Source organism: Chelmon rostratus, chromosome 24 (assembly GCF_017976325.1).
Source record: "Chelmon rostratus isolate fCheRos1 chromosome 24, fCheRos1.pri, whole genome shotgun sequence".
Classification (NCBI taxonomy): domain Eukaryota; kingdom Metazoa; phylum Chordata; class Actinopteri; order Chaetodontiformes; family Chaetodontidae; genus Chelmon; species Chelmon rostratus.
In genome coordinates this window covers 9418788-9445086 of record NC_055681.1, presented here as the reverse complement: position 1 = coordinate 9445086, position 26299 = coordinate 9418788, and the positions used below count along the sequence as shown (strand labels likewise).

General features: G+C 44.1%; 1 protein-coding gene across 1 annotated transcript in view; it reads left to right on the top strand.

The window, feature by feature from the left end:
• The window catches only part of pard3ba (par-3 family cell polarity regulator beta a), a 140033-nt gene that overhangs the window by 16663 nt on the left and 97071 nt on the right, over positions 1–26299 (top strand). Inside the window, exons 3-5 of the mRNA XM_041966272.1 lie at positions 11191–11368; positions 19955–20061; positions 26038–26120. Coding sequence (XP_041822206.1) covers positions 11191–11368; positions 19955–20061; positions 26038–26120 — 368 coding nt within the window. The remainder of the gene's footprint in view (positions 1–11190; positions 11369–19954; positions 20062–26037; positions 26121–26299) is intronic.

Here is a 26299-nt window from a genome sequence, read left to right as displayed (position 1 = left end):
AAGCAAGATGTTTACCCCTAAAGAAGAATTCTGAGCTGAAAAATATCAACAATTCACGGAGGAATAGCATTTTGAGGTCATTGACCCAGAAATGGAAACCACAGAGAAGAATTTACATCACGACCACAGTGGAACACCAATAAATTATTAATAATTTGATAAATAATAATAATGAAAAGTACACATTTCCCCTTTAAACCATCCGTAACATTACTTCAAAGCTCTGTCCACACAAAGAGGAAGGCCACAGGCAGAAAGAAAGAGGTGACGTATGGTATGAAAGTCTAATGTCAAGGGAGGGCAGATGGAGCGAAGAGGAGGAGGAGGGAGGGCGGGCCTGTGGAGGAGAGAGCCACAGGTGAGAGGGCGCAGGCCTCGCAGCTCTGAGTTAATCACTCCTTCTATTTCTCTGTCAGACCCCGGGAGGGAGTAGGGAGGGAGGGAGGATGGAGGATGGAGGAGGAGGGGAGGTCGGAGGGGAGCAGCTGGCCTTGTGACGGCCACAGGGAAAAGAAAGCTGATTATTAAGCTCCGGCTCTGACTTTTGAGGACTGGAGCTGGAACATGTGTGTGATTTCGTCCTGTGTCGGTGTGTGTGTGTGGGGACGTGTGTTCGAGTGTGCGTTTGCGGCTGTTTATACACATTCATGAGACAGAGGTTATGACTTTGTGGGTGCCGAGGGAGTACACGATGTTGAGCACATTTGTGAGGGAATGTGCGAGTGTGTGTGTGTGTGAGTGTGACTTGCCCACAGATGCGGAACAGGACCAGTGTAACCACCACTGATGTGTTTGCACTGCGGGAATGATGAACGAGCCGATTTGATATTTGTGTTGCCGGCCTGAGAAATATGAGGCCTGGAGCTCCCCTGTCACCCACATCCCTCGCTCCTTCGATCCCCCCCCCCCCCCCCCCCTCCTCTTCCTCTCCCTCAGCCTCTCGGGCATGTGTGATTTATGGCGAGTTTACCCTCACCCTTTATGAGCGTGCATAAATAATAATGCGACTTGTCACCGTGCAAAGCCGGCACTGCAGTACCTCAGCTGGTGGCTCACTTTGTGGATGTGTGCACGTGTGCGGACGCTCTCACTTGGCACACACATGCTTCATCACTGTGGCTGATGCGACAGATGTGAGTGTGTGGCACAGAGAGAGGGAGAGGGAGGGAGAAAATGATAATTTACCTTTCTGGCAGTGTGCCCGAATAATCAGATGTTAATAATGCAGATTAACAATTTTTTTTCCTCCAAAACCTTTGCCTAAGTTTTTTCTCTGTTTATGTCGGCCATGTGCAGGTTGTAGGTGGACTAGGATTTAATGTTTAAGATGGGATTTCGCTCTATAAATAAAGTAAGATTTGAAATACAGAACGCAAATGGAGGTGGAAAAAGCACAAATGCAATTTGCACAAGATTGTGTGATGCTCTGAATTGTCGAGTTTTGTCGCCCATCTTCACCTGTTGAATGGTCAGAATGCTTTTAACTGGCTGGAAATATTCTATAGAATAAGTGGCAGTCACATATATGATATTTTGCCCCACCGCTGGATTGTAAGCTGCCATTTTTCCATGAAAAGTAATTGGAAGAAACTGCTATATATGATAATCTTCAGCGTACGAAAACGCAGGGAACAATTTGTATGGTAAAAAGCTTGGGTTCTCACAGTGTCTCTTTTTTTTTTTTCCTTGGGCAAACATAATAGCTTTTGATGCGAATTCACAGGAACCAGGATCCACATTTCCAGACTGCAACCCCACATGTGATATATGGAGTTTATATTGTATTGCCCTTGATCCTGATCTGGATCTGATATAATGAGGATGTGCAAAAAAAAATTTTAAAGTTATTATTGTGTTCATTATATTCTACATAATAAAACTTTTTCACTTGGCCTAAAGATATGTCTACCTCAAAGTCAGTATAGCAATTCAGATTTTGTTTTTATTGTTATCTTTTACTCTGCATCTATACTTCAGTCAGTTGTATAAACATATGCGTGTGCCATTCTGTGAAAATGGTGTGAAAAGCTAATAAAAAGTCACATAAAAGCATAAACAGTTGGACAGTTCCCTCTTGTCCTGGATGATTCTCTCTAATGTTTTGTGTAGTGTCCTTTTATGCAGAACTTGGTTTTGCATGTGGAGAGAAGAGTGTCAGAAATGTGTTTTTCTTTCCGTGTGGAATAAGTTAATGTTGCATGTTTCAGTGATACATTATGTATTGAAATAGGGTTGGACAGAATAGCAGAAACACCTTGCAAAGTGTTGCACCCAATCCACCACCACCATGAAGTCCAGCCTCAGAAATGACAGCTGGGCAGCCATTTCTGTTCCCAACATGGTTCCTCCAGTTGCTATTTTTACTTTGTGGAAGAAGTGTTAGATCTGGGTCATCATTTGCTAAATTTGCATGAATGCAGATGCATGACTGCAGCACCGACAGACTGAGGAATTTTTTACTTTGGAGCGTTCGTGTTTAGATCAGTGTGTCAGAAGCATCAAAGAGACGTTATGTTCAATGTGGAAGCACTAGCTGCTACCTGGAACCGCTGGCATCTCTTCAAACAGAAAGAAAGAAACATTTAGAGGTTCAAGTAGTGATGTCTCTGTGTATGATTCATTATTTTGAGAGAGTCCCTCACCGCGGCTTGACAAGTTAGATTGTGCATCTGTCTGTGCCCTTCACTTCACAAGTGGGAGTCGGTGTGTGTCTCTTCCACCGTCTTTGTGTCTGCGTGTTTGCTTCTGTAATCTTACACACTGCCTGTGTGTGCAGCCATTTGAGTGAGTGAGTGAGTCAGTGTGTGTGTGTGCAGGCCCAGAGCCAGGTGTGTGTGTTCTTGAGAGGTGATCCCCCACATCTGGTAGTGTGCTGTATAGATTCAGGCTGGAATAGAAGCAGGATTAGCCCTGCTCTCATCGGTAATACAACCAATTTTCTACTTGTTTAAATAACACAGGCCAAACATTCCTCTGATGGCCCCTGCGGTGCCCTGGAAAACGTGTGCATGTGTGTGTTTGTGTCGGTTGAAGATACAATTTGTGCCCTTGAATATGGATTAGTATTTGATGCATGTAAGTACTGTATATCTATGTCGGTGGTGTTTTCGTGCAACCAGGTGTCACGCTAAAAGCATGTAATACACCCACCGCTGTGTGACGGTTTTGCGTCGCCTCGGCACGAAACAGCACTCTTTACCCACCACGGTCAAGTTAGCTATAATAAATATGCAACGTTCGCTTACACTTTCAAAATAAAGCTTGCTGAAACATTTCAGGTGACGCTCTCAGTTTGCTTAAGTTTAGATACCAAAACTACTTAGTTTAGGAAAGGATTTTAAGCCAAATCGGGCTTAAAATCACGACTTCCTTAGAGTGATCAACATTGAGTATTGGCTGTACACAGAAAATCAAACTTTTTTTCCTTTGTGAGAGTCGTGTGTGTGATCCACCCCGTCCCTGGATGAACTTTGTTGCCCTTTATACTGGATTTGTCCTTTGCTCCCGTCATTATTGCCCCCTGCTTGTACACTCTCATACAGGCGTACACTTTCCTATCCTTTCTATAAAATTCAATTGACCGGTCTATAATAGTAGGTCTGTGATAGTTCCTGCAACAATCGGTGTCTCCAGGTCTACATTTCTCCATGATGACACACACACACACACACTCATAGACTCACAAGGTGAAAACAATACCAGCCGCGCTGTTGCGGCTGTTAACTATGTTATGTCGCAGCCAGATATTTCCAAGCAGCTTTAATGGAGTTCGAGAGCAATTATCTTAACTGTCGATGGTATCAGGTTTAGATGTCAGTGTCTGACTATCAAAGAGCAAGTGTCTCAGCTTTTTGCCAGTGTTGAACAATCAATAGACCAGAGTGCAATGCCGTGCTCCTTTAAGGGCCACAAAAGTCCTGAAAGGAGTGTGCAGTTTTTCATGCGCAGTCTATATTAGGCACGGCATTGGTGGGAAGAATTGGTGTTTAAAAAATCTGCTCAGCCCCTCAGCCATCGGCTCTTGTGCGGCCTTCTCAGATAGATCAGGAACGACAGCCGGCGAGATTTATTGCAGCACATCTGTTGCTTCCTTGCTGCTCTCCCACCTCATCTGCTTGCCTCCCTTAAAACATTAATATACAAGAATCCTATTAAAGTTAATATATCTGCAAACTTTGAACAGTGAGTGATGATTTGTTGGAAACAAGTACCTGCAGTTTGAGCAGAGGGACCTTGAAGAGCTTCTCCATTGCTTTGAGGCTGGCTGTTCTGTAACTTGAATTTGCAAATAGGGACCGCAAAATCAAATATATAAATTATTACACCAATAGAAAATTAAGCAAACCTGACAGCAAGGCCCCAACATTTTCAGCAGTTGTCAGATCTACCATAAGTCTCCAAGCTGGGGTCTTTGAGCCTTCTGCCATTAGTTGGTCCTCCAGTCAAAAAAAAAAAAAAGAAAACAATTGTCAGGAAAACTAGCACATAAAAGCAGTAAATTGTTGTTCTCCACTTTTTTTAAACGCTGACGAATTGAGTATAACTCAAAATCAAAGAAGGGGCAGCCCAGCCTCGTGCACATTTGAGTGAATGACACAGCTGGTGTGATGTGGCCACTTTTGCTTTGCACACTCATAGTTTAGCTGAAAGCATACGACAGGCCTTTAAATGCTCAGTGTGTGCTTGGTCAGACGAAAGAGGGATGAACGCAGTAATGCTGAATACATTACGTCCAGAATACAATAACTATTTCTCATGTTTTTCCCCCCTCTGAATTTGTCTTCTTTCTTTAGAGAATCTTGGTGTGTCTCAGACCTCTGATGGCGGACATTATCCAGTCTGTGCTTCTTACAAAATGAAAATGATGTAAGGGGTTGCATTTCCTGCAGAGTATACACAGCATCCCATCAGGCATGTTCATGAGCCAGCGATGGCTTTTGGGCCAGCCTGGCTCAAAGCCACTTTCTTTGTGCTTCCTGTGCTGACAGTTAAACATGAAAAAGAACAAAAACAGAATTAAGTTCATGTTTGCTTATTAGACTAGTCCTCAATATTTCAGTAATCGTAGAATCCCTCACCCCTCTCTGGTTTGTGCCTCAGACTGACCCTCCTGAGCTGTGTCATCTGGCTGGCTGATTTATTAAGAATGTGTTTGACCATAGAGGAACTTGACAGTGTATAAAACCTTACCATACTGAGTTACTGTTCTGGTCTGAAGATGTTAAAGTAGCTTATTATAGTCTGTCACCTCTCTCTTTTTTTTGTTTTAGACCATTGACAAACAGCCTTGAGTATTTCCTGGTCGGTTTTACCACCTATTTTGATTACTAATATGTAATCAATTTATTTTACATAAGTATTTGAATAGAAAATAATTACAGTGGAAACCCTGACTGTATGTTCTGGCCTTGCAACTTTCATTGGAATAAATGAGCACCTAAGCTAGAGCTGACAGCTCACTGTAAGCTCTCCAGGTGCATTCTGAGAAATGCAGTAAAAGTTTGTGCTGTTATGAACTGAACATGAGCTGAACATGACACATTGATATTACGCTGTGCAATGATGTAAATATCTAACACCGTCTTAATATTTTTCCAGCCAAAAGCCAAAACCTCAACATCCCTTTTCTCTCAACTCACTCATACAGGAGAGAATCACTTACAATTAACTTCCAGTCGATTTGAAACAGCAAATAACTTTCTACGCCTCGGTGCCAAATTGATTGTCATTTCTCACATGATGCCATGGATATCAAGCCAAATTTGAGGGTGCGACTCTCCACCCCTGTGTACCTGTGCGCTGTCAATATTCATCACGCTTTACAGCCATGAAGTAACCCATTCTCTACACATCAGCTCTGCTCTTTGTTGAGTAGCATCTAATTCAAACACAGAGAGGAAACGCCTGTTGCTGTCGGCGAACGCTCGCCTTTCCAGTCTCTTCACACCTCAGCCGCCTGAAATTCAGGGAATGGAAAAACAACACCAGATGTACAAATGCACAGCGAGGAGCCGTGCAGTATGGAAAAGTGTTCGTTTCTGTGCACAGTTCAATCAGTTGCGTGTTAACTGCAGTTTGAGTCCTTGCAGCCATGGTGCCTTCAGGAACATGCACACAAGTCAGATCGTCAGGTAGCGAAAGTCTTCATTTTGTGCAGTCAAGTCAAGACACTGAGAGTGGGAGGTTTATTCCCTGTGATTCACATTTTAGTGCTTGAAAAAGCAGATGTCTAAAATGGTCTTGTAAACCTGTACTTTAGTGAAGAAAGTCTGTGTGAGTCAGAAGCTCCCTGTGTGTGTACTGTATATATAAGGGTGTGTGTGTGTGTGTGAGATGATTGGGTTACCATACCTCTGTCAGGGTGCTGCTCGCTCCTTCTGAATTATGCATCTCTCGTTCAAAGAAAGAATGAAGAATAACGCGAAAGGGAGAAAACGGAGAAGGGGGGCAGTCATAAGATAAATGACAACACCACAGAAGCAGAGCATCTCAATAGACTGGTACCACACAGGCACACACACACACACACACACACAGCAGTGCTAGACAGTGATGAGAGAGGGGAAGAAAAATGGGTTGATTAGTACCAGCGAATGAAAAAGGGAAGTGTGTATGTTTGTTTGTGAGGTTCTGCGTGTGTGTGTGTGTGTGTTGCTTATGCTTATGTAAAGGCCAGAGGGTTTAGTGGTACCAGCATGCAGTAGCATTTGACAAAAGCAAGGTGGCACTGTTTATCCTCTCACTGTGAAAAGTGTGTGTGTGTGTGTGTGTGTCTGAGCTTGTGTCCACATCTCCTCTAAACCGTTTGTGTTTTTGTGGTGTGTATATATAAGTAATGGCATTATACAGTGCGTGAACATCCCTGATTGCATATATGTGTATGTGTGTGTGTCCATGCTGAACATGCTATTTTCTCCCCTGCGTGTCCTGTACAGGATGTGCTGCATTTGGCTAATTAATTCTTCGCAAGAACATCAATTATTAAAAAACACCCAACTGTTCCATCTGTGAGTTGCAGCACCATGTACTGTTTACAGCAGCTGGGATCATTTCATATCCTGGCTGTTAAAAATTCAATAATGATAACCGTGATGCATGCAAGCTCTGCATCTGATTGGCTGTTGGCTATAAGAGCCTGTGTGGATGCAATCTCAGTAATAGTGATCATAAACAATGTGCAAGTCCATTGATTAGAGTAAAGAAATGTTGTTTTCTCTTAGCCTTTGGTGACAGAGAGTTCAAAGGTCAGGCTTGGCCAGCCTGGAAGCTGGTAGGGAGTGTGTGTCCTGTGCAAGGTCACTTCAGCAGAGGTGAGGTTTCCTGTTTGACCTCACACCACTCTGCTGCCTGGAAAGAGTCATTTTAATCATCAGAGCATCTTGATTTACCACAGGGATAAAAACTCCTTTTCATATAAATAGCACAGTATGTAAGCTGTGAGTCATAGAGAACAGTCAAGTCATAGCGAAACATGAAACACCTCAGCGACAACGAGAGACGTACAACTTGTATATTATTTCAATGTAAATGCCTTTTAAAAGACCTCCATACCTACACATCACAAAATAAACAAATGGCATAATCGATAAACCGCAATGTTTATTTATACGTTCGTATTAGCTTGACCTACATTTAATTCTCAATCAGCTAAAGTGACAATTTGTGAGCAGGGTGTCCAGTTGGTGCTGGTCCACATGTCCTGGAAGACTTCAAGGCCCCAGACAAACCAAATTCTGGTCACATATTACGTGATTATGGACCCTATTTTTGTCCAACATCAGTATTTTATTGGCGCTGTCTTGATGAGCAGGAAAAGCCGAATTTAGCAGTTTACATTAAAAAAGTAATTTATTTACCTCTTTTATATGCAGTATAGCAATGATGCTGCTGAAATGTAACTCACAAAGGCTGCCTAACATGTGATCGTGAGAAACGAGCTCCAGAAGTGTATGATTCAACTTTGTCCCATGATCCAATCTAGTGTCAAAAAATTAAATACAAATGGCAATAAAGTGGAATACTTGTAGAATCGCAATAGTTAAGGATCGACAACCAGAAGTCGTGACAGTATTGATTCGGGAGAGGAACACATCGTCGCAGCCCTGCTTGTCACCTGCTGCATTGACAGCAGTTTTAAGGGTTGTAAACATGCATTCTTGGAAATGTAATTTAAATCTACTCTCAAAGCAGGAAGTGATTTGATGTAAAGTACGGCGCACAAAAAGAACTTAATCGTAAAACAACCTCTGAATAAGAGCATCAGTTCATCAAATAAAGCCAAATAATGATGTTTAATAATATTACAGGATGTGTGTGGGCGGGTGTATGCTTGCCTTGAAACTGAATAAATAAGTGTGCATTTGTCTGCTGTAGGCCACATATATTGCAACATTTTATAACTATGCGCCCCGGGCAGGGTATCCGTGCAGACACACAGCGTTTATCTCCCTCTCTGCTTCACGCCTGGTATTGTATACGGCTTTCATGTATGTCATGATAATCGTTTTGGCTCTGCGCACACACACACAAACACGCACATACACACACAGTCTTCCCTGCCAGTCTGGTCACGTTGGACACACACGCTGCGTCGTGATTTACAGACGATCATAACATGACAATATGAAGGGTTCAGCCATTTGTATTTGCCACGGGTATCAGTGTGTGTTTGTGAGTGCGCGCATGTTTGTGCGTGTTATGGAAATGAGACAAAGGGGTCACATTATTCAGCAGTAGTTGACATGCAGGCTCCCCAGGTCCATATCAATATCCCCCCACAGACGCAGCAGGAAAAATAAGGCGATTTGTTTCCTAGAATACTAATCACAGTCAGGAGGGACTGAGAGAAAGCTGTATGTAAAGTAAACACAGTGCGAACCAGTCAAGGTGGTGCTCTCCATGCTGGGGCGCAGGGTCCTCCAAAAGAGCATGTTGGTGCTGGATTTGAAGGACTGAATTTCAAACCGCTGTGTGCTTTAATAAAACAAAAACAAGCTTTTTTTTCTCCCCCAATCGTTTTACAATGTTAATGCTTTTAGTCCCTTCTGCAAGGAGCGGCTGACTGATGGCTTCAATGTAATCTGTAATGAGATGTCCAAAACCAGCGTCTCCAGTCGTACATTAAGCAAAGCTGTGAAGTAACAACAGGGAGAAATGTTGCAATATTAAAGGCTCAGTCCACTCAAATTAGAGAAAAACAAAGGATTTTCTCTGTTACCTTTATCTCTCCACGCCACATTTTTACTGTTAGTCGTGCTTCGGATTCAAACTCCAGCTTGTCGGAAAGGAATCAGCCTTTTAACATTCTGACACACTTTTATCTCACTTCAGTTTGACCCTCGTCAGCACCCATCAGCTGGCGGCTCCTGCATGTTGGCCCCCTGCATGGATCTGGGTTTATTAAATGAATTGCAGTTTCATTTTCAATTTAAAGAATCAGTTTTGTTTTAAAATGTGTTTTTTATTGGTTGGACTTTTAACTAGGAATGTTTTTGACTAGCTTATGGGTTGCAAAGCATGTGATCAGTGGAAAGTCCTCAACAATACTGAAACGCGGTGCCCCAAAAGCTCCATTTTCCTGCACTTCAGCTCGCTCCAAATGAAGCGATGCATAATTCATCTTGTTGATACTTGGTGTTTGATTGAGTGATGAGTGGAAGCAGCAGGGCGGCCTTCATCAGCATCACTCCCCGCCTGTGTCAGCCATAAAAAAAATAAACTCCCGAAAAGCAAATCATCATCACCCTCCCGCACATTAAAGGAAGTCGTCGTCGAATGACTCGTTTGTGAGGGTCGCTCGTCGCCGCGCGCGCTCACTGGCGCGTGTGCGCGTGTGTGCGCCCATCACATTACGCTCGGAGACTTCTGCTTTGATTGATGCTGTCAGCGAGTTTGGAGAAAGAGACGGAGGCTCGCGAGGGAGGGGGGAAGATAAGGAGAGGAAGAGGAAAGCAGATAAAGAAGAGAGAAAGCGCTCAAGGAGCATCCATCAAGCAGCGCAATCAGATTGTTTTCCTGGCGTTCGCTCTTTTCTTCTTCTCTGCATCTGCCAGCCCCTCGATTCCTCATCTTTTCTTTCGCTCACTTTCTCAAATGTTCACACACACACACACACACGAATGCAGTAGACGAATCTCCTTTGCGTGGCGTCGGCCAAGTGTCATGAGGATATTGAATCACGGGAGGTTGAGGTGAGAGGCGGCGTCACAGCGTGATGGATGATATATATTCGCCGCCTCCTCCGTGCTTATTGTTTACACACACGGAGCAAACACACACAAACACACACACCTACACAAACGCAGCCTCCGTGCTCCTTCGTTGTTAATTGACGTCCTCCACTCGTCTGTTGTTTCAGTCCCATTCCTCGTTCCATTGCGGTTATTGCTTTTCATTAAGTGGTCATTTCCTTCGCCTGCACTGTCTAATGAGAGCGTCACGCCGCCACGCACCCATTCATCAAACCACGTAGCTGCGATGGCACAGCCTCGCAGTCAACACACACACACACATTCCCCTTCACTCTATCTGCCATCATGTCCCTGTCTCAATTAGGATTGTTTGTCGTTCCTCTGCCCTCCATCCCCTGTTCATTTCGCCGCCCCCCGTCTCCTCCCGCCGTCTCATCGTGGCAGCCGTGTCATTGTGTTTGACAGCTTCTCATTCTCGTGTCAGATCTCATTTGACTGCTAATTTCATACGTACACACCTCGCCTCGCGTGTTAACTCCTCTGAGCCGGCCTCTGCGGAGTGGCTGGTCAGATTTTTTTTTTTCCTCCTTTGTCGAAAGATGAAGGAAGTTGCATCGATGAAGCGGCGTCTGCCGGCGTGTTAGGCGCCGCAAGAGGTTTGAGAGCGATCGAGCTGTGAATCCAGCTTTGTTTGTTTGCCTACACACACACACACACACACACACACACATTTGCACACTTGGCAGGGTGAAGCAGGTTGCATCCCCGCTGCTGGCAAGATAAATCACATAAAAACCTCACTGCGATCATGGCACAGTGGAGATGCTATATAACCTGGCAGCCTGTTTCCAGCTTGTTCATATGCCAGAAATCTCATCGTTTGGACTGTCGTGCTTATCTTGAGGAAAAACAGAGATTTCAGATCGTGTGCACACGTGATGGTTAACAGTTCAGAATAGTTAGGGCACAGTCTGAGTCTGTGTGTGTGTGTCTCTTCCAGCTGGTGGCTATTTTTGAGGAAGTCCAGCGTGGGAGGACGGACAGTCCCAGAGAGACCATGTCCAACGGCTACTCCAGTGCTGCCCCCAGCCCTGAACCCCTCCACTACTTTTCCCACCTGCAGTACCGGGATCCAATCACAGGAGAGATCGAAGTCAACGAGGCCAGCCTCAAAGCCAGTATGTCAGATCTTATGTAAATGTTTTCTTGTGCATTTTCAGACCGAGGTGTCGGCGCCTTCTCATGAAGGTGCACGAGTCACTCAGTGAGCGCAGATTTTGAATGACCAGAATTCAATATCCCTGCTCTGGGCGCAGTTTTAAGTGCAAAAGTGGAATGCAAGTTTGTACAAAACTCTCAAACACCCAAGCAATGCTCAATCAACACTTTCATGAGGTGTGGAGTGTGTGTTCGTGTATGACCGTACGTGAGAGAAAAATTCATAGAGTACATTTATGGAACAGCTGTAAGCAAAGCCCAACGTGACGGCGTGTGAAAACAGATGCGGCGTTCTCTGTTATCGTCCTCACTTAACGTTCTTTACTTAGTTTGTTCTCACACGTTGCTCAGACGGGAAGGCACAAAGGCAGCAAACCAGGGTATTTTTTCACGCTGTCTATTGGCGATTAAAGATAATGGAATAGGAAATAACCAAAGCTCTGCTCCTTCCAACTTATTTCTGCTTTGTTGGACCTTTTACACGTCTCACCTGCATCCTGCTACTCATCTCTGTCCTGCCACTGCTTAATATTCAGCTGGAAGTCTATGAATGTATTTGACGAAACATCATGATGAACATGATATTAATAATTATTAATTTTGTCTTTATCTTTTGTCTACTGACAACAGCTGCCCTCTGTGCATCATTAAGGTGATGGATATACACCGACTCTGCCTCTGAAAAAGCAAATATCTTGATAAATGAATGCATAGCTCATTATATTGTGTTCCTTCTGTCGTATGACCAAGCCTATCAAGGGCTGACTCTTACAAGCACGCTCGCACTTACTCTAAACCTCCTGCAGCCCACTTTACGCCATGTAATTGCATATACTTAACGTAATGCAGTGCTGCAAGCCAATCGCCGTCTCCCTGACGCAGAGTGCAGTGAGCAGACAGACACGTTCGAGTGAAGACGAATGAACTTGTTAAAAAATGACAGGTCACCGTGATCAAAGATGACAGCTAACTCCATTTAGTAAAGGCTCAAAATATCATCAGAATGATACCATTTCTCTTGCTGAATGGTAAAGAAAGAGCGAAAAGTCAGTAAAAGAATGTGTCAATTTATGATAAAGTGTTATTACGATTGTCAAACCCTAAAACCTGATTAAGTGAAGCTTGATTAGGCTGCATTTTTATCCTGCTGTAGTGCATCATTCACCCTCTCAACTCGTATTTTTCAAGTCTATTTTATTTGCTATCCTCTGTTTCTTACACACCCCTTGGTATTTAGCTGTTGCTCTTATCCAGAGTGATTTTATCTGCTAGTGCAAGAGCAGAAGAGCTTAAAATTCCATGTCAAGCAGTCTTTTAGTATAAACCATAATGACTGAAAAGATATAACAAATGTTTCCTTATCCTTTAAATGAGAGTGTTTTGCAGAGAAGTGCCTATTGAACTCCTGCAAGGGAATTCTGTGCTTGCTTGTGAAGTCAGAGGTTAGGGTCAGCCATAAAACACAACAGTAGAACACTTCTGAGGTTTTTCGCAGTTCAGCGGCTTGGTCGAGGCCACGTCTGCAGGGCGAATGTGAAAAAGGAAGTGAGAATGGTGCTTTGACAAACCGCAGATGTGCAGACGGTGATAATGTAAAGCTGTCGCTTTTAAATTAAATGAGCAAAGATTGCTGTTTCTGACTTTTTTTTTTATTAAATGAGCAAAGATTGCTGTTTCTGACTTTTTTTTTTTTTTTTTTTTTAGTCAGTCAGGAAGTGAAGTGAAAAAGTTACTGGGTCATGATGCATCTCCAGTGGGAAAAATCATCACTAGGCCAGTCAGTCAGACGCCTAAGGGAGCCTCGGGGGAAGTATCTGCTCTGTCTGGGCCGTGGTCTGGCTGTCCAAACATTTTACTGTAAATAATCTAGAGCTTGCTTTTTGTCTTTGCATGTCACTGTTTTCTGTTTCACTGCCTTGTATTCGTTTAATTCTTGAATGATGAGACAAAGTGAACGATAAAGGACAAGATAAGGGATTAAATGAGGGTCTGTCTAATAACTGGGCCACCCTGTCACCCCTTTCATTTTCCTCACTCCATCTGTTGGCTTTAGATAAACAGTGTGACCCCACCCATACACACATATACCCACACCTGCCCTTTGCCATCACACTCCCTCTGCCTGCTTATGCCCTATGCCCCAATATTTGCCCCCTCTCCACTCATTTCTTGCCTACTCTACTATTCAGCTTCAACCACCTGCCATCCAGCTCGCCACCCGGCCCTCCAGACCTTGACCCGTCACCCCCACCCCCACCCAATACTTTCTCTATCCCCACCCTCCCATTCCGCCCTACTCTCCCTGTCTCTGCATGGCTTCCAGCTCTAACTAGATTAGCACTGTAGCCTGTTAGCATGCCCAGGGTCCAGCAGAGCGTGAATGGACTAATTCCACCCCCACCCTGTCTTTCAACCAGTGGGACAGCTTCCTGCTGCCCCCCCCCCCCCCCCCCCCCCCCCCAACCTGCTCTCCAGCCCTGTTGAACCTTGACTAACTTAGTTATGATTTGACCCTGTGACGCCCCTCATACAGAGCCAGACTCATGCATTAAGGCAGCTTTTGTCATTCAGACGTATGCACTCACACACGCACACACACACACACACACAATTTGACAAAGGGAACCCCGGCATGCATGCAAGTTAAACAACCCAACACAGCCACAACCAGTCACCCATCCACTGCTGGGACGGTCTCAGAGGAGTATGTGTCTGTGTGTATTTGCTGCAACGAGATCAGTTATTTACTGGGTGTTATGTCACTTCTAGTATGTGGACCATTTGCAATAACATAATTTCTGGAGACTGTGACAAAGACACTCTGCAAACTGTTTTTCCAGTGTTCATTGCGGATAAATGGCCATAAATTTGCTTTGAAATCATATCAGGTTATAGTCATAAAACCTTATTCTTCCTGTTTACATCACCCAAAGCATGATGGGAACTCTGAAGGCAAAAACATTTTTTTGGACATTTCTAAACCATAGAAAGTCCCATCAACAAAACTCCCATGTGTGTCATCTGCCGTGTGTTGGATATCTTTGGACCATTTTGCTATTTCAAATTGTGTGAAAACATTTTTTTCCCTCCACACACAAAAAAAGACTGTCTTGACAACGACAATGTCCCATCAACATTACCGGAACACTGAAGTGCAACACAAATGTGGCATTCAAAGAGCATCAATTGAAGCTTTTAGCACACATTGAACATGTGACAAAGAGAGAAAATGTCTCTCATCGACATTTACTAGTGTAACACTGGCATGCCAGATGATAGCATTTCTAAGTATCCTAACCTATCCTGCAAATGACAATATATGGCATGTCATGCTAAGACATTTAGCGCCTGTTATTGCATCAGCCTCTAAATCAAAGGAGTGAAACCGTTCAAAGGGTTAAATGAGATTAGATAAAAGCAATACAGGCTGGCTGAATATTATACTGCAGCTGTGATGTAAACCCTTTATCTTAGACTTAAGTCTTAGTCAGAGTCTAACAGTTACCTACATGCAGTAGGGCTAGCAGCTGTGGGATAATAAGATATGTCAGGTTAGGCTAGAACTCATCCGTTTAGACATTAACCCATTCATCAACAAATCATGTGATCTGGGGTTACTGGGAAAACTGGATCACTGCAAACCATGTGAATGCTTTAATCACACTGTTACCTTAATCAGATTATTCACAATGATCTGGTTATAGTGTGCATGTAATCGCACTGAGTGGTGGTGGGCAGGATGAGAAGTAGTTCGGTGATCAGTCAGGCATCAACGTGTTTGTGTGTCAGGTTGGGCTGTTTGTTTGAACAGGGTGATTGGACTTCACACTGCCCCAGTGGGATGATTAGACCTGCATTGATCTGCTGCTACATGCACACGCACACACACACACACAGAGTCACACTTAGGAAGAGAGTCCTTATCGCATCATCCCATGAGCAGCCTGAGCTGGGCTGCTCTATCGATTGAGAGAGAAACAAGACCACCCTGGCCTGTGGCATGAAAACACACACACACAAGCACTCACTAACAGATGCACACAGAAGCACAGTCACTGTTTGTGATAAATGTACAAACGCACACACACACACACACACCACCATCACCAGCATACACGCTTGCTTGCACATGCAAACTCAAAAGGCAAACACAGGCACACACACTGATTACTGTTTGTACCCACACACACACACACACACACACAGTCAGACAGAAACATGATGCATCCTTGTTTTCATCCTGCCCTGGCAGTGAACTAGCGCTGCAGCGTTACAAAACTTTCACAGAACAGAAAACAAGAGGAAATTCTTAAAATAAACCTCTGTCTTCCCAGAATTGCATAAGCAGCCTAGTTAGGCAGAGAGTTGCACATGGAGAGTCAGAAGCTGATAAAAACAGAAGTGGCAGAGTTCACAAGGCCCCTTCAGGTCTCCTCAATCATAAAAATCTCAGCAGGAAGATAAGGAGGAATGTAACTTGGGTGTGTTTCAATGTGTTACCGTTTGTTTTTCCAGCCTTGAAGTGGTCACTGAGATGAGTTTGGTCGGTGAGGTCTATTTAAAGTTGGAGGGCACATCGTGGTTGTGGCTGTACAGTTCAGTCAAATTAGCAAACCTAAAATACATCCCGAGTTTTAGAGCCTCCACCTCCTCTCCACCCTTTGGCAGGAGACAGGCTGTTAAAGTCAGAAAATGTCTGTGATCTTAAAATAAATGAAAATTCTGCTCACATTGCACAGAGGGCATGCATGATGTTCAGCTCGTCAGAGCTGCAGATGCCACGCTGCTGCTGTAAGAGCGACTCGCTCTTTTCATTTTTAGCATTTGATCACATATATGATCAATATATTTCATTTTTGAGATATTCTAAGTACAGTATTTTTTCCACACCAATATCCATCTGTTTTTATTTTCATTTTTAATTTGGAACGAAAAAAAATGGCAATCTAGCCGGTTCAGTTGGTTTAGGTTGCTCGTGGATCCAAGCCATGCTAAAGCCCATTTCCACCTGCCCAGTCACCTTTGATTAGCAATGACTCTGAGGCAATCTTGTTTATGAGCGTCCTAACAGCGGCTGACCTAAGAGAGTTACAACTGTCACTCTCATCAAGATCCCTGACCCTCCGTGACACCGTTTGACCCTCCTGAGGTCAGTGCAGGTCAGAGGTCAAAGCCAGTGACCCTCAGGTTCCCTCACATGGCCGGGCCGGGCTCCGGGGCTCTCAGTGGTGGGAGGATTGATGGAGACAGATTTGACTCCGATGGATAAATGGAGGAGGATTTATGGGCCTGACCGCTGGGTAATGGACCCTGACTGTGACCATGGAGCGGCCTTGGTCACTTAACAAAGTCGCATCATCGACTTTGTGGTGATGTATAAGTCTGTGTTTGTAGAGCTCATTTTGAAAATCCATTACAGCCACTTTGGAAATAAGTTGTTTCCTACAGTTCATCACTCAGTGCCTTTAAAATCTGCAGGATCCAGTTTGAACAGGTGCTATTATTTAGTCCAGCTGGCCTTGCAGTAGTAAAGGTATTTTGGTACTTAATGTACCACTTGCCCTTGTAGTTTCATTTAATGTTGTGCAGTTTGTCACTGCATGTATGTTTTTCACATATGGTGGGAAAGTTCTTTACTACTACCTTAGCACAACCTGCTCAAAACAAACTTGCACAAGTGTGTGCGTTTGCCTTTTGAAAACCTGCTTGCTGTTCAGCGTACATGTGTGTATTTTTATCTGCATTCACTGCCCATGAACGTACCAGACAGGTGCACACAGGAAGGAGAGGGAAAGAAGCATCCATTAAGTTTTACTGCTTTCTATTCATGGTCCCTCTAAACTTTTGCATGTGTTGGTCTGGAAAATGTAAAGAAGCAGAAATAGGGCTTTTTGAGGTTGCATTGTTTGATTTAAAGCAAACGTGTGCAAATATGGTGTTTATGTTACTTGTTTCTCAAAGTTTGTTTGTCATTACAGAGCATAGGTAAAGAAGAGCACAGACAATCCGACAAGTTTACACTGACTTTTGCCCTGCAGTCGTCCAAAGAGTTATCAATGCAAATGCAAAATTCTTCAGACTGAGCAAAAAAAAAAAAAAAAAAAAGGCTTGTGTTATGTGTGCAAATTGTCCATGTTATTTGCATATGTACCAGCTCTATCGACTTTAGCTGCAAGCTAGCCAGAAACTTACACCCCGGACCCTGCGTGGGCAGTGTGCATGTGTGTGAGTGTTCACAGCTCGACCTCGACCTCTTGTTGACTTGCTGATTTATTCCTCCAGACGTCCTACATGAATTCTTATCTCTGTCAATTTATCAATCGACCCTCGGCACTCAAATTTGTCGCATTTTAAACTTGGGTGCACTCAATTTCTGCCACCTATAGGGGAGGATTTGTGAATGTATTGTGGCTTTGGCGGCTGCCTCACTTTGTGTTCAGTTTGAACACATCTTGACAAGAGGCCCTTTTAATAACATTGAAATGTATCTGCTGTGTTTGACCTATTTTAGATGCACACAAGATTAACAGGTAATCAGATGGAGAGAGCAGAAGCCGTTGATTCGCTGCGGCGCCATCTGATGTATTATTCTGATGCCTTTTGATGCCAGCTCTGAAAAGATACCTTTTTTTCCCCAGATGTTTCTGTGTTAAATCAAAGCACATTTCATTATTGCAAATCATTTTATTTTCTATGTTGTTTCTTCCATTTCTTCACCGCATCTGCTTTTCTAAATCAGATTAGACCACATTCTGTTGATTTCCTCACTGAAGCAAAAAATCAGAAACGGGAACTAAAAGCCAGAAGAGGACTTGAGCCCTAATTAAAAGATACCAGCAATTTGAAGCTTTTGGGGCTTTTCTTCGTCTTCGAATTCCCTCACAGTAGTGATAGTGAGTCAACATTGTGTATTTAAACTTCCACTGTTAGTGGAAATAGAAAGAAAGAGTGAAACAGACAGATGGAGGGTCAGACAACTGAAAAACTGCTAATTTATGCTAATTATTAACAATGATTTGACACACCTGAACATAACATCAGATGACCGGACATATGGAGATTATATGAGCCGTAAATGATAGTTGTATGTGCGTCTGGAGTGGTTTGAATGACCGTTTTTCACCCGTCTACAGTCACCAACTGCACACACACACGCGCACACACACACACACACTCTCTGAGACCCCCGCCACCTCTTCCCTTCCTACTTGCTCTCCTCCTCTGCTCTCTCTATTCTGACCACGTTAGACCAGGACCCTGTCACTGACCCTCCAAAGAGAGATTGATTACAGGAAAGAAGAGAATTTTGTTTGCCTTGCCTCTCTGTGTGTCTCAGTTTTCGAGGCTTTCTCCCTCCCTCCCTCCCTCCCTGTCACTATCTCCCGGCTCTCCCCTTCCTTTTTGTTTATCTCATGCTCTCCCCTTTTTCCCTCCCCTGTCTTTATTTTCTCCTCTGTCAAGTTAAATTTAAAAACACCCTGCCACGGGTTTTACATCCACAAACACCAGCCTGCTCCCTTTGGGGTGGATATTAAAAGCAAGAGGCAGCACAAAGGTCCAAATTAGATTCTTTTGAATTGTTTTATTGTGGATTCAGACCTGCCCATGTTGCCGCTCCTTCTCCCACCTCCTTTGGGCTTGTGGTAAGCATGTGTGCATGCGATTATGTGTGTGTCCGGGGGCATGGAGGCAACAGCTGGTCTTATGAAAATGTGTACTGCGGGTGTGGGGCTGCTTGGCCACATTACATAAGGGTTGGGTGGTTGCTGGTCCACTCTGAGGGTTTGTGAGTCATCTTAAAATGAATTACACTCCTTAAAAAAAGCCCTTTTTTTCCATCATACAGGCACAGATCTGTTTGTATTAGATGCTATCTTCTAAACCAGCCATGTCCAAACTATTCCATAAAGGGCCGTGTGGCTGCAGGTTTTCGTTCCAACCAAGGAGGAGCACACCAGGCTGGAATCAATTAATCAGCTGATCTCAGTCTTCAGCTGATAACTAATGATCCCTTGATGTTGATTGGTTGGCCTGGTGTGCTCCTCCTTGGTTGGAACAAAAACCTGCAGCCACACGGCCCTTTATGGAATAGTTTGGACATGCCTGTTCTAAACACTTCATTTCCTGTGTCGATTTTCTTCAGAATTTCCATTAGCTTTGCTCAATCAGGAGTCAGGTTCCTCTGCTTTGTTGTTTCGTCTTCAGGTCTCAACGGACGGCCTGAATTTTCATGTTTTGGTGCTTTGGTGTCAAATGCTTTTGGAGAGCTCAGTGAGCCCCAGGGGTCTCTGTAACCCTCTGAGCCCCCGTATTGCTCATTTCAACATGATGCAGGCCAGCTGCTTAGTGTGAAAGTTGCCACAAGGCTCTCCACCTCCTCTGGTGAGCTTCAGCGTGTCTGCAGTTTGAGAAATCAAATGTAATACGATTTCTTCGCAACAGACTGCCAAATAAACAACGTTACAGTGTGATGATGTAAGTGAACAGCTGACTGACCTCCAGCATTTCTCTGTATCTCTAACTCCATCTGCTTATGTCCCTGCCAGACACACCTCTGTTGGTGAGGAGCAGCAGCGACTCGGCCTTGGCCCCGCCCCATGAGATGACGGCCACGCCCCCACCTGATGACCGTAGCAACGGGTCTCCTGAGCTGGTGAGCACTGATGTGTGATGAAATATGAAAAGAAAAAAGATGCTGCTAATTTAAATCAACCATTTTTTTAAACTGGTAGATAAATTCTATTCCTGTCTTTTTTTTTATTTGGAAAAGACGTTTATTTCCTCCGCTATTTATTTAATGTATTTTTAAAGAGGAAAGGAACAGAGAAATAGGCATAGTGTTTCAGCAAAAATCTGAAAAAAACAATCACAATCTCCAGCCTCCCACAGTTCAAATTAGCCGTTCAAAGGGAGCAGAATGTTTTAACCAAAGCAAGAGGTAATGGAAAAGAGATGAAAAATGTCAAATGTAAATAGATAACAGGGAGATGAACATATTTCATGTCCCATGACGTCTGTCGTCTGTGCTCAATTCTCTCACAGAAGACAGAACCCAGTGAATATTCCTCTTGTGGTCCAGCTTCACGCCCCAGGCTGTACTTGGAAAGGGTCGGCTTTTCGAGCGCTCTGCTTCTTTTTCCAAACAGGGCGGCCATTAAGGAGGACTTTGTTTGCTGCCTTTTCTCCGCGTGGGTGACTGTGCGTGCGCGCGTGTGGTTGGCAGGACGGAGGCTGTTTGAGGTCACGCCGTTAATGTGCGTGTTCGGGGAACTCAGGTAGAGAGAGGGAGTCGTGTTGCTTCGCCCCGCCGTGCTCCACGCAGCGGTGACTAAGCAGAAATCAGGCATGGGCGGGCGGCGAGTAAACACAATGACAAAGCCCGTATTTGCTGTCCAAAAAAACGTCAGGCCTCATCATCTTCAAACTGTGCGGCCAGACCAGAGTGAAACAGGCTCATTATAGATGATTTAAAGGATCCTTACAACTGTTCTACATCTCTGCAATCTGCATCTCTCTGCTGCCTGCTTCAGACCTCAGCAGCCTTATTTAAACCAGACAGCTGCTCTTCAGCTCACTGGTCGATGCTGGCATGTGATTTGTTTTTGTCTATTTACAACCTTTTAAAGGCATCTCTGCTTTGTCATGTGGTGAATAAAGAAGAGTTATCGCAGAGACCTATAACCTAAAACATCTAAGATATACACCTTACCTATACCCTATCATTTATCATAATGTTGATTGAATAAAATGATCAAAATCCATCTATATGCATGTTTTCAAGCTCTCTGGATTGATCCTGGATCAGGGGAACACTGGAAAGGTGTTGAGTTAGCTGGGAATCTGTTTCATTTACAGTAAGTCAGTGCGATGATGTGCACACAAGCAACTTGATTACTGCGAATGCTCGGATTAACGGACACGTTTGATTTCGATATTCACATGGCGCAGTAACAGTACCAGCTAGTAATTGTTGCTTTTATGGGCTTTTGCGTTGATGAAGTTAATCATTTCACACCTTAATCACTTCATGATCTTCCAGATCACGCTTAATCTCCATATATAATTAGAATTATTAATGTGCAGTGAGTGGTATCCACGCTCACAAGGAAACCTCATGAATCACATTTTAGTAATTATCATGTTCTTTGTAGCTGAAGGATTAATTGCTTCCCTACCTGTTGGGAAAACTTGCCAGCCGATATCAAAAGGGGGGTTAGTTTCAAACCAGTCGGTTGACACTGTGGAGGTGCTCAACCCAGTGGCCAGAATACGTTTTGGCATTGTACACGGTCAGGGTTAAGATGCCTGGGTTTGTCACCACAAGTACAGCTGGAAAATGTCCCGACATCTTGTTAAAACTACCTGGCTTTTTTGCCACAAACTGGGCTGGAAAATGTCCTGACATCTCATTAAAAATACCTGTTTTACTGCAAGGAACACGGCTTGAACAGCGGTCTTGGCAATCGTCTCACCTAGCTGTCACGCCACCTCCATCACCTCCACCATATTTATTGGTAATCTACACTATGTCACTTTGATACATATTGTAGAAACCTAGATATGATACTCATGAAACATACCAGTTTAACATATCCATGGTTTGCAGAAATGTACAATGGCAACATTTTATTCTGGCAACCGAGCTGAGGTACAAAGTTTTCGTCCAGCAGTCGCAGCAGCATTGGTGGGTGGAGCGACTTCTCACAGTCATGCAGACACACATCTCCACAAGTAATCTGTCAATTCACCGTATAATCCACGTATGACACAGACACACAGAGGTGGACAAAGAATGTTTGTTGCCTCATAGTGTGTGAGTGTGTGTGTGTGTGTGTGTGTGTGTGTGTGTGTGTGGATGTGTGTGTGTAAGGCTAGGAGGCCGTCACAGCTCTTGAGCAGACTGAGTCTTGGGCCTGATGGACTTCCGTAGATCAATATACTATCAGTGCACCCCCCCCACCCCCCCACCCCCTTATCTCCACTCACTCACTCACACATACTTCAAACACTTACAAGTAACACACACACACACACACACACACACACACACTCAAGCACACTTCTGTCCCTTTGTCTTGGACAAGTTATTGAAAGCTAGATAAAATGTAATTAAGGCTGATACCGTGATAAATATGCGCCCTGCCCTTTTAATTGATTTTACTGCCTGCTATGGTGAAGGCCAAGGTTGGCCCACTTCTCTCTGTCTGTGATTCACATGTAGGCTATGCACATACCCCTCTTAGTCTTTCTCTCTTTATCAGAAGAGTTAATGAAACTGGCAAAAGGGCTGAGCAGCACTAAACATGCAGCCAGCCCTTTAATTGATTTGGACTTCCTGCCATGTGCGAAGCTAATAAATGAGACGTTTAATGTTACCATCTAACAGCAGTAACTGGTGAATCCCATTTCTCTTGCTCCTGTCACCTCCATCACTCTCCTTCTCCCAATCCTCGTTATCGTCCTTCGTTCTCTGCCTCCGTCCTGCTCCCCCACTCTGCCTCCCACACTTTTGGCTGATTTTCAACACCTCGAGGTTCAGTGATGCAATACATGTTAACACAGCAGAAAGTCTGACTTTAATGTGTTACACTCTGTCCAATGTTCCTTCGGCCGTGATGTAAAAAGCTGACACCTCAACTCGCTAAAACTAAATTCTGCTGTGTTTTTGGGTGGCTTTCTGTACAGCCTCTGTTTCTCACGCGAGCAGCTGGATGCCATGTGCATCTGCGTGTCCGTCCGTTGGGGATTTCACCACATTTGTGTGTGTGTGTGTTTTTTTTTTAAGAGAATGCAGGTGACAGGCTGTGGCCACGGCAGCCAGTTAATGTGATAGATATGAGGAGGGTCAAGGAGCAGTGGCTAGTACACTGACGCTCTGATCCTGCAGTGTATATACATACAAACACTGTTTCTCACACACACACACACACGCTATTTCTCAACCGCCTGACGTGTAGCAGATGACTACAGCACTCAGAGGAAATGCACAAAAGAAACACACACCTCATTACTCATCCGTCTGACAACAACCGCACACACAAACACCTCATCTCTCATACGTATGTGTGTCTGCACGCCGCCCTGTCCCTCACACACACCTTAGACTACAAACAGCACCTAAAACACAAAAAACATGGATGGCAGCGTGCAACACAGTAACAGAGCAGACAACCTGTTAGTTGTGCTTAGATGGGTTTGCAGACAGGTTTCACAAATTATTTGAGCGTTCATCCCGGGACCACAAGCATGCCACATTCAAATCACTCAGTGAAGAAAACAGCTTGTATAAGACAAAATGACTACAAACTCTGGTTTTTGAAGGAAGTGTTCCTGTGCTCTCTTTCGCTAATAAAACTGCAGCTTAAATATCTCACAATTCTGTTTCTTTAGAGCTTTTGAACAATGGAGTCATTGTTTAAGTTGAAACACTGAAAGAAACTGAAGCTGCAGCTTAAAGCACTGAAATAAATGACAGTAGCAGCTAAAAGTGAAAGTGCTGATAGGAGTTGAAGTGTCAGCCCGAAGACTACGCACAGAATAAGTGTTCAACATGCCGTTTTAAGCGTTAGTGTTAAAGGGAGGTTACTTGAAGTGTCAGAGCAGTTGGAAGTGCTAAAAGAAGTTCAAGTGTGAGTTCAAGAAGTGTCATCTGATGCGTCGGCACAGATGGGAGTCAAAGTGTCAGTTAGAGCAGCAACAGGAGTCGCACTGGTGGAGCTGGGTGTTGTGAATGGTATTCCTTGACACTAGAGCCTATACAGTGCTTCAGTGTTAGCACACAAAGCACCTTACTTGGAGAAGTATGACCACGCTATTCTACAAAATTCCAATTTTTTAAGATTCTCTGATGTTGTGTGTGATTGCAGTACAAGCAGTCATGCAAGAACTGTGCTGAAATGAATGAGTCTAAAATTGGCAGCATTCTGTAAAAGAAGAATGCAAATGTGTACATTGCTATTAGTAACAGGTAGTCATGCTTCATTGACAGGAAGTAAATTAAAACCTGCATCACCAAGAGAACATTTTGTGTACAGTAGTTTGTAGTGAAATCTGTGTGGATGTTGGAGTATGAAAGCATCCTCAATAATAACAGTGATCATAAGCGTCAGCACTGTAATAATTAAAAGCATCTATCTGATCATTCTAAGGTTAAGCCTTGTTACAGACATAAACGCAGTAATCTGATGCACTCGGAGGGATTGGCATTGCACTGATGTTTCTTCTTTGTGTGCTGGGATACGAGCAGTGAGCTGGGCAAGCTGATTGGCCGAGCACCAGCAGGGTGTCCAGAGAGGAAAGCTGCTGTTTTCATGTCTAGATAAACGGGAGCGGTCTCAATCAGGGATTAGATTCACACTGGGCATTATGCGTGATCCCTTAATTTTTAAGCATTAATGAAAGGCAGGTTTGTGTGTTTCTGTGTGTGCGTGATTACATCCCCTCGTGCCATATCTTATATAACACATGTACTGTACTTGTGTTAAAAGCAGACACACGTGTGTGTAGTAATTCAGTTTCACGGTGCAATTCCTATAACTGCATGAACATCAACTGCAAATGTGTTTATGATGAGTGTATACCCGTGTTCACCTGGTCTCCTGCCAACTTTGTGTTCCCAAAGGCTATGTGTCACTACCTTCATCTGTGATGAGGATGTGTGTGTGAACTGTGGGAGGAGAAGCCTGTGTGTGCTAGCTAATGGCGTTGCGGGAAGATGCACAGCGACAATGGGAGTCTCCAGCTCATCTTTCTGCCCCCGCACACACACATGCGCTCTATTGTGGGGTAATCTCGCACTACCTAGATAAGTGGGTCACTGTTTGTACAGGCAGCCTGTATGTGTGTGTGTGTGTGTGTGTGTGTGTGTGTGTGTGTGTGTGTATTCGTAAATACACTATTTTTATGTTTGCATCTCTGCAGAGGCGATGTGTGTAGGTAATAATTGCAGGAAATTTATGCGTGGTGGTGTCAGCGGGTTAGAAAGCGTGTATTTACTCTGCATGTGACAGAGGGTCCATTGGGGAGTGGGTGTGGTGGTGGGGGCTTGCTAAGGAGTGGGCTGGTGGGCGGGAGCTTTTTAGCCATTAGTACTGGTGACACAATGAAAGTGACAAGGCAGAAGGACCTAATTGCACCCTTCTTGTCTTTAGCGATTTGGGACAATTTCTCTCTCCCACTCCTCGAGCATGTTTGAGCGTCTCGCAACAGTTTGACGGCGTCGTTTTCTTTCTTACTCATCACGTTTCTCTCTCCCTCTTCCTTTTTATCCGTTTTCCCCCAGGGTTGTTGATTTTGCCGACTTAAAAATAGAGCCTTGCCTGACACAGGGCAGGGATGGAGGGAGGGGGAGGGAGAGGTAGACGGATAGAAATATACATAGAGTGAAGGAAGGACAGCGGCGCGTGGTAGGCAGCTCGGCGTCCGCGTTCGTTGTCTCTTTGCTGCCTGCAAAGGTGATTGATGGCGGCGTTAAATTGTTTTGCTAATTGGCGACGGGCCTCCTCGAATTCACAAACTGGCTACCGTTTGTTCAGTGTGTGTCTGCAAATGTAGACACTGTTAATTTGCCACTGCAGCTATTATCATCTTGTTGACTGAATGGCTCTGTTTGTGTGTGTTTTTTTAACAGGAAATCAACAATGTACTGAGAGGAGCCTTGGACCGACTTCACACAAACGTGCCCCCCGCTAAGATGAGCCAAGTCAACTTCAGGTACGAGTGTGTGTCCAGGTGTGTTTCTATGTGTTTACGGATGTCGTAGTGGCAGCAGACAGATCAGACGGTAGCTAGGTACGGCGCAGTGATGGAGACTAGGATTAACACTCTAGTCTTTGTTTGACAGCCTGACACTGGATTAAACAGTCTCGTGTGTGTGTTTGTGTGTGTGTGTG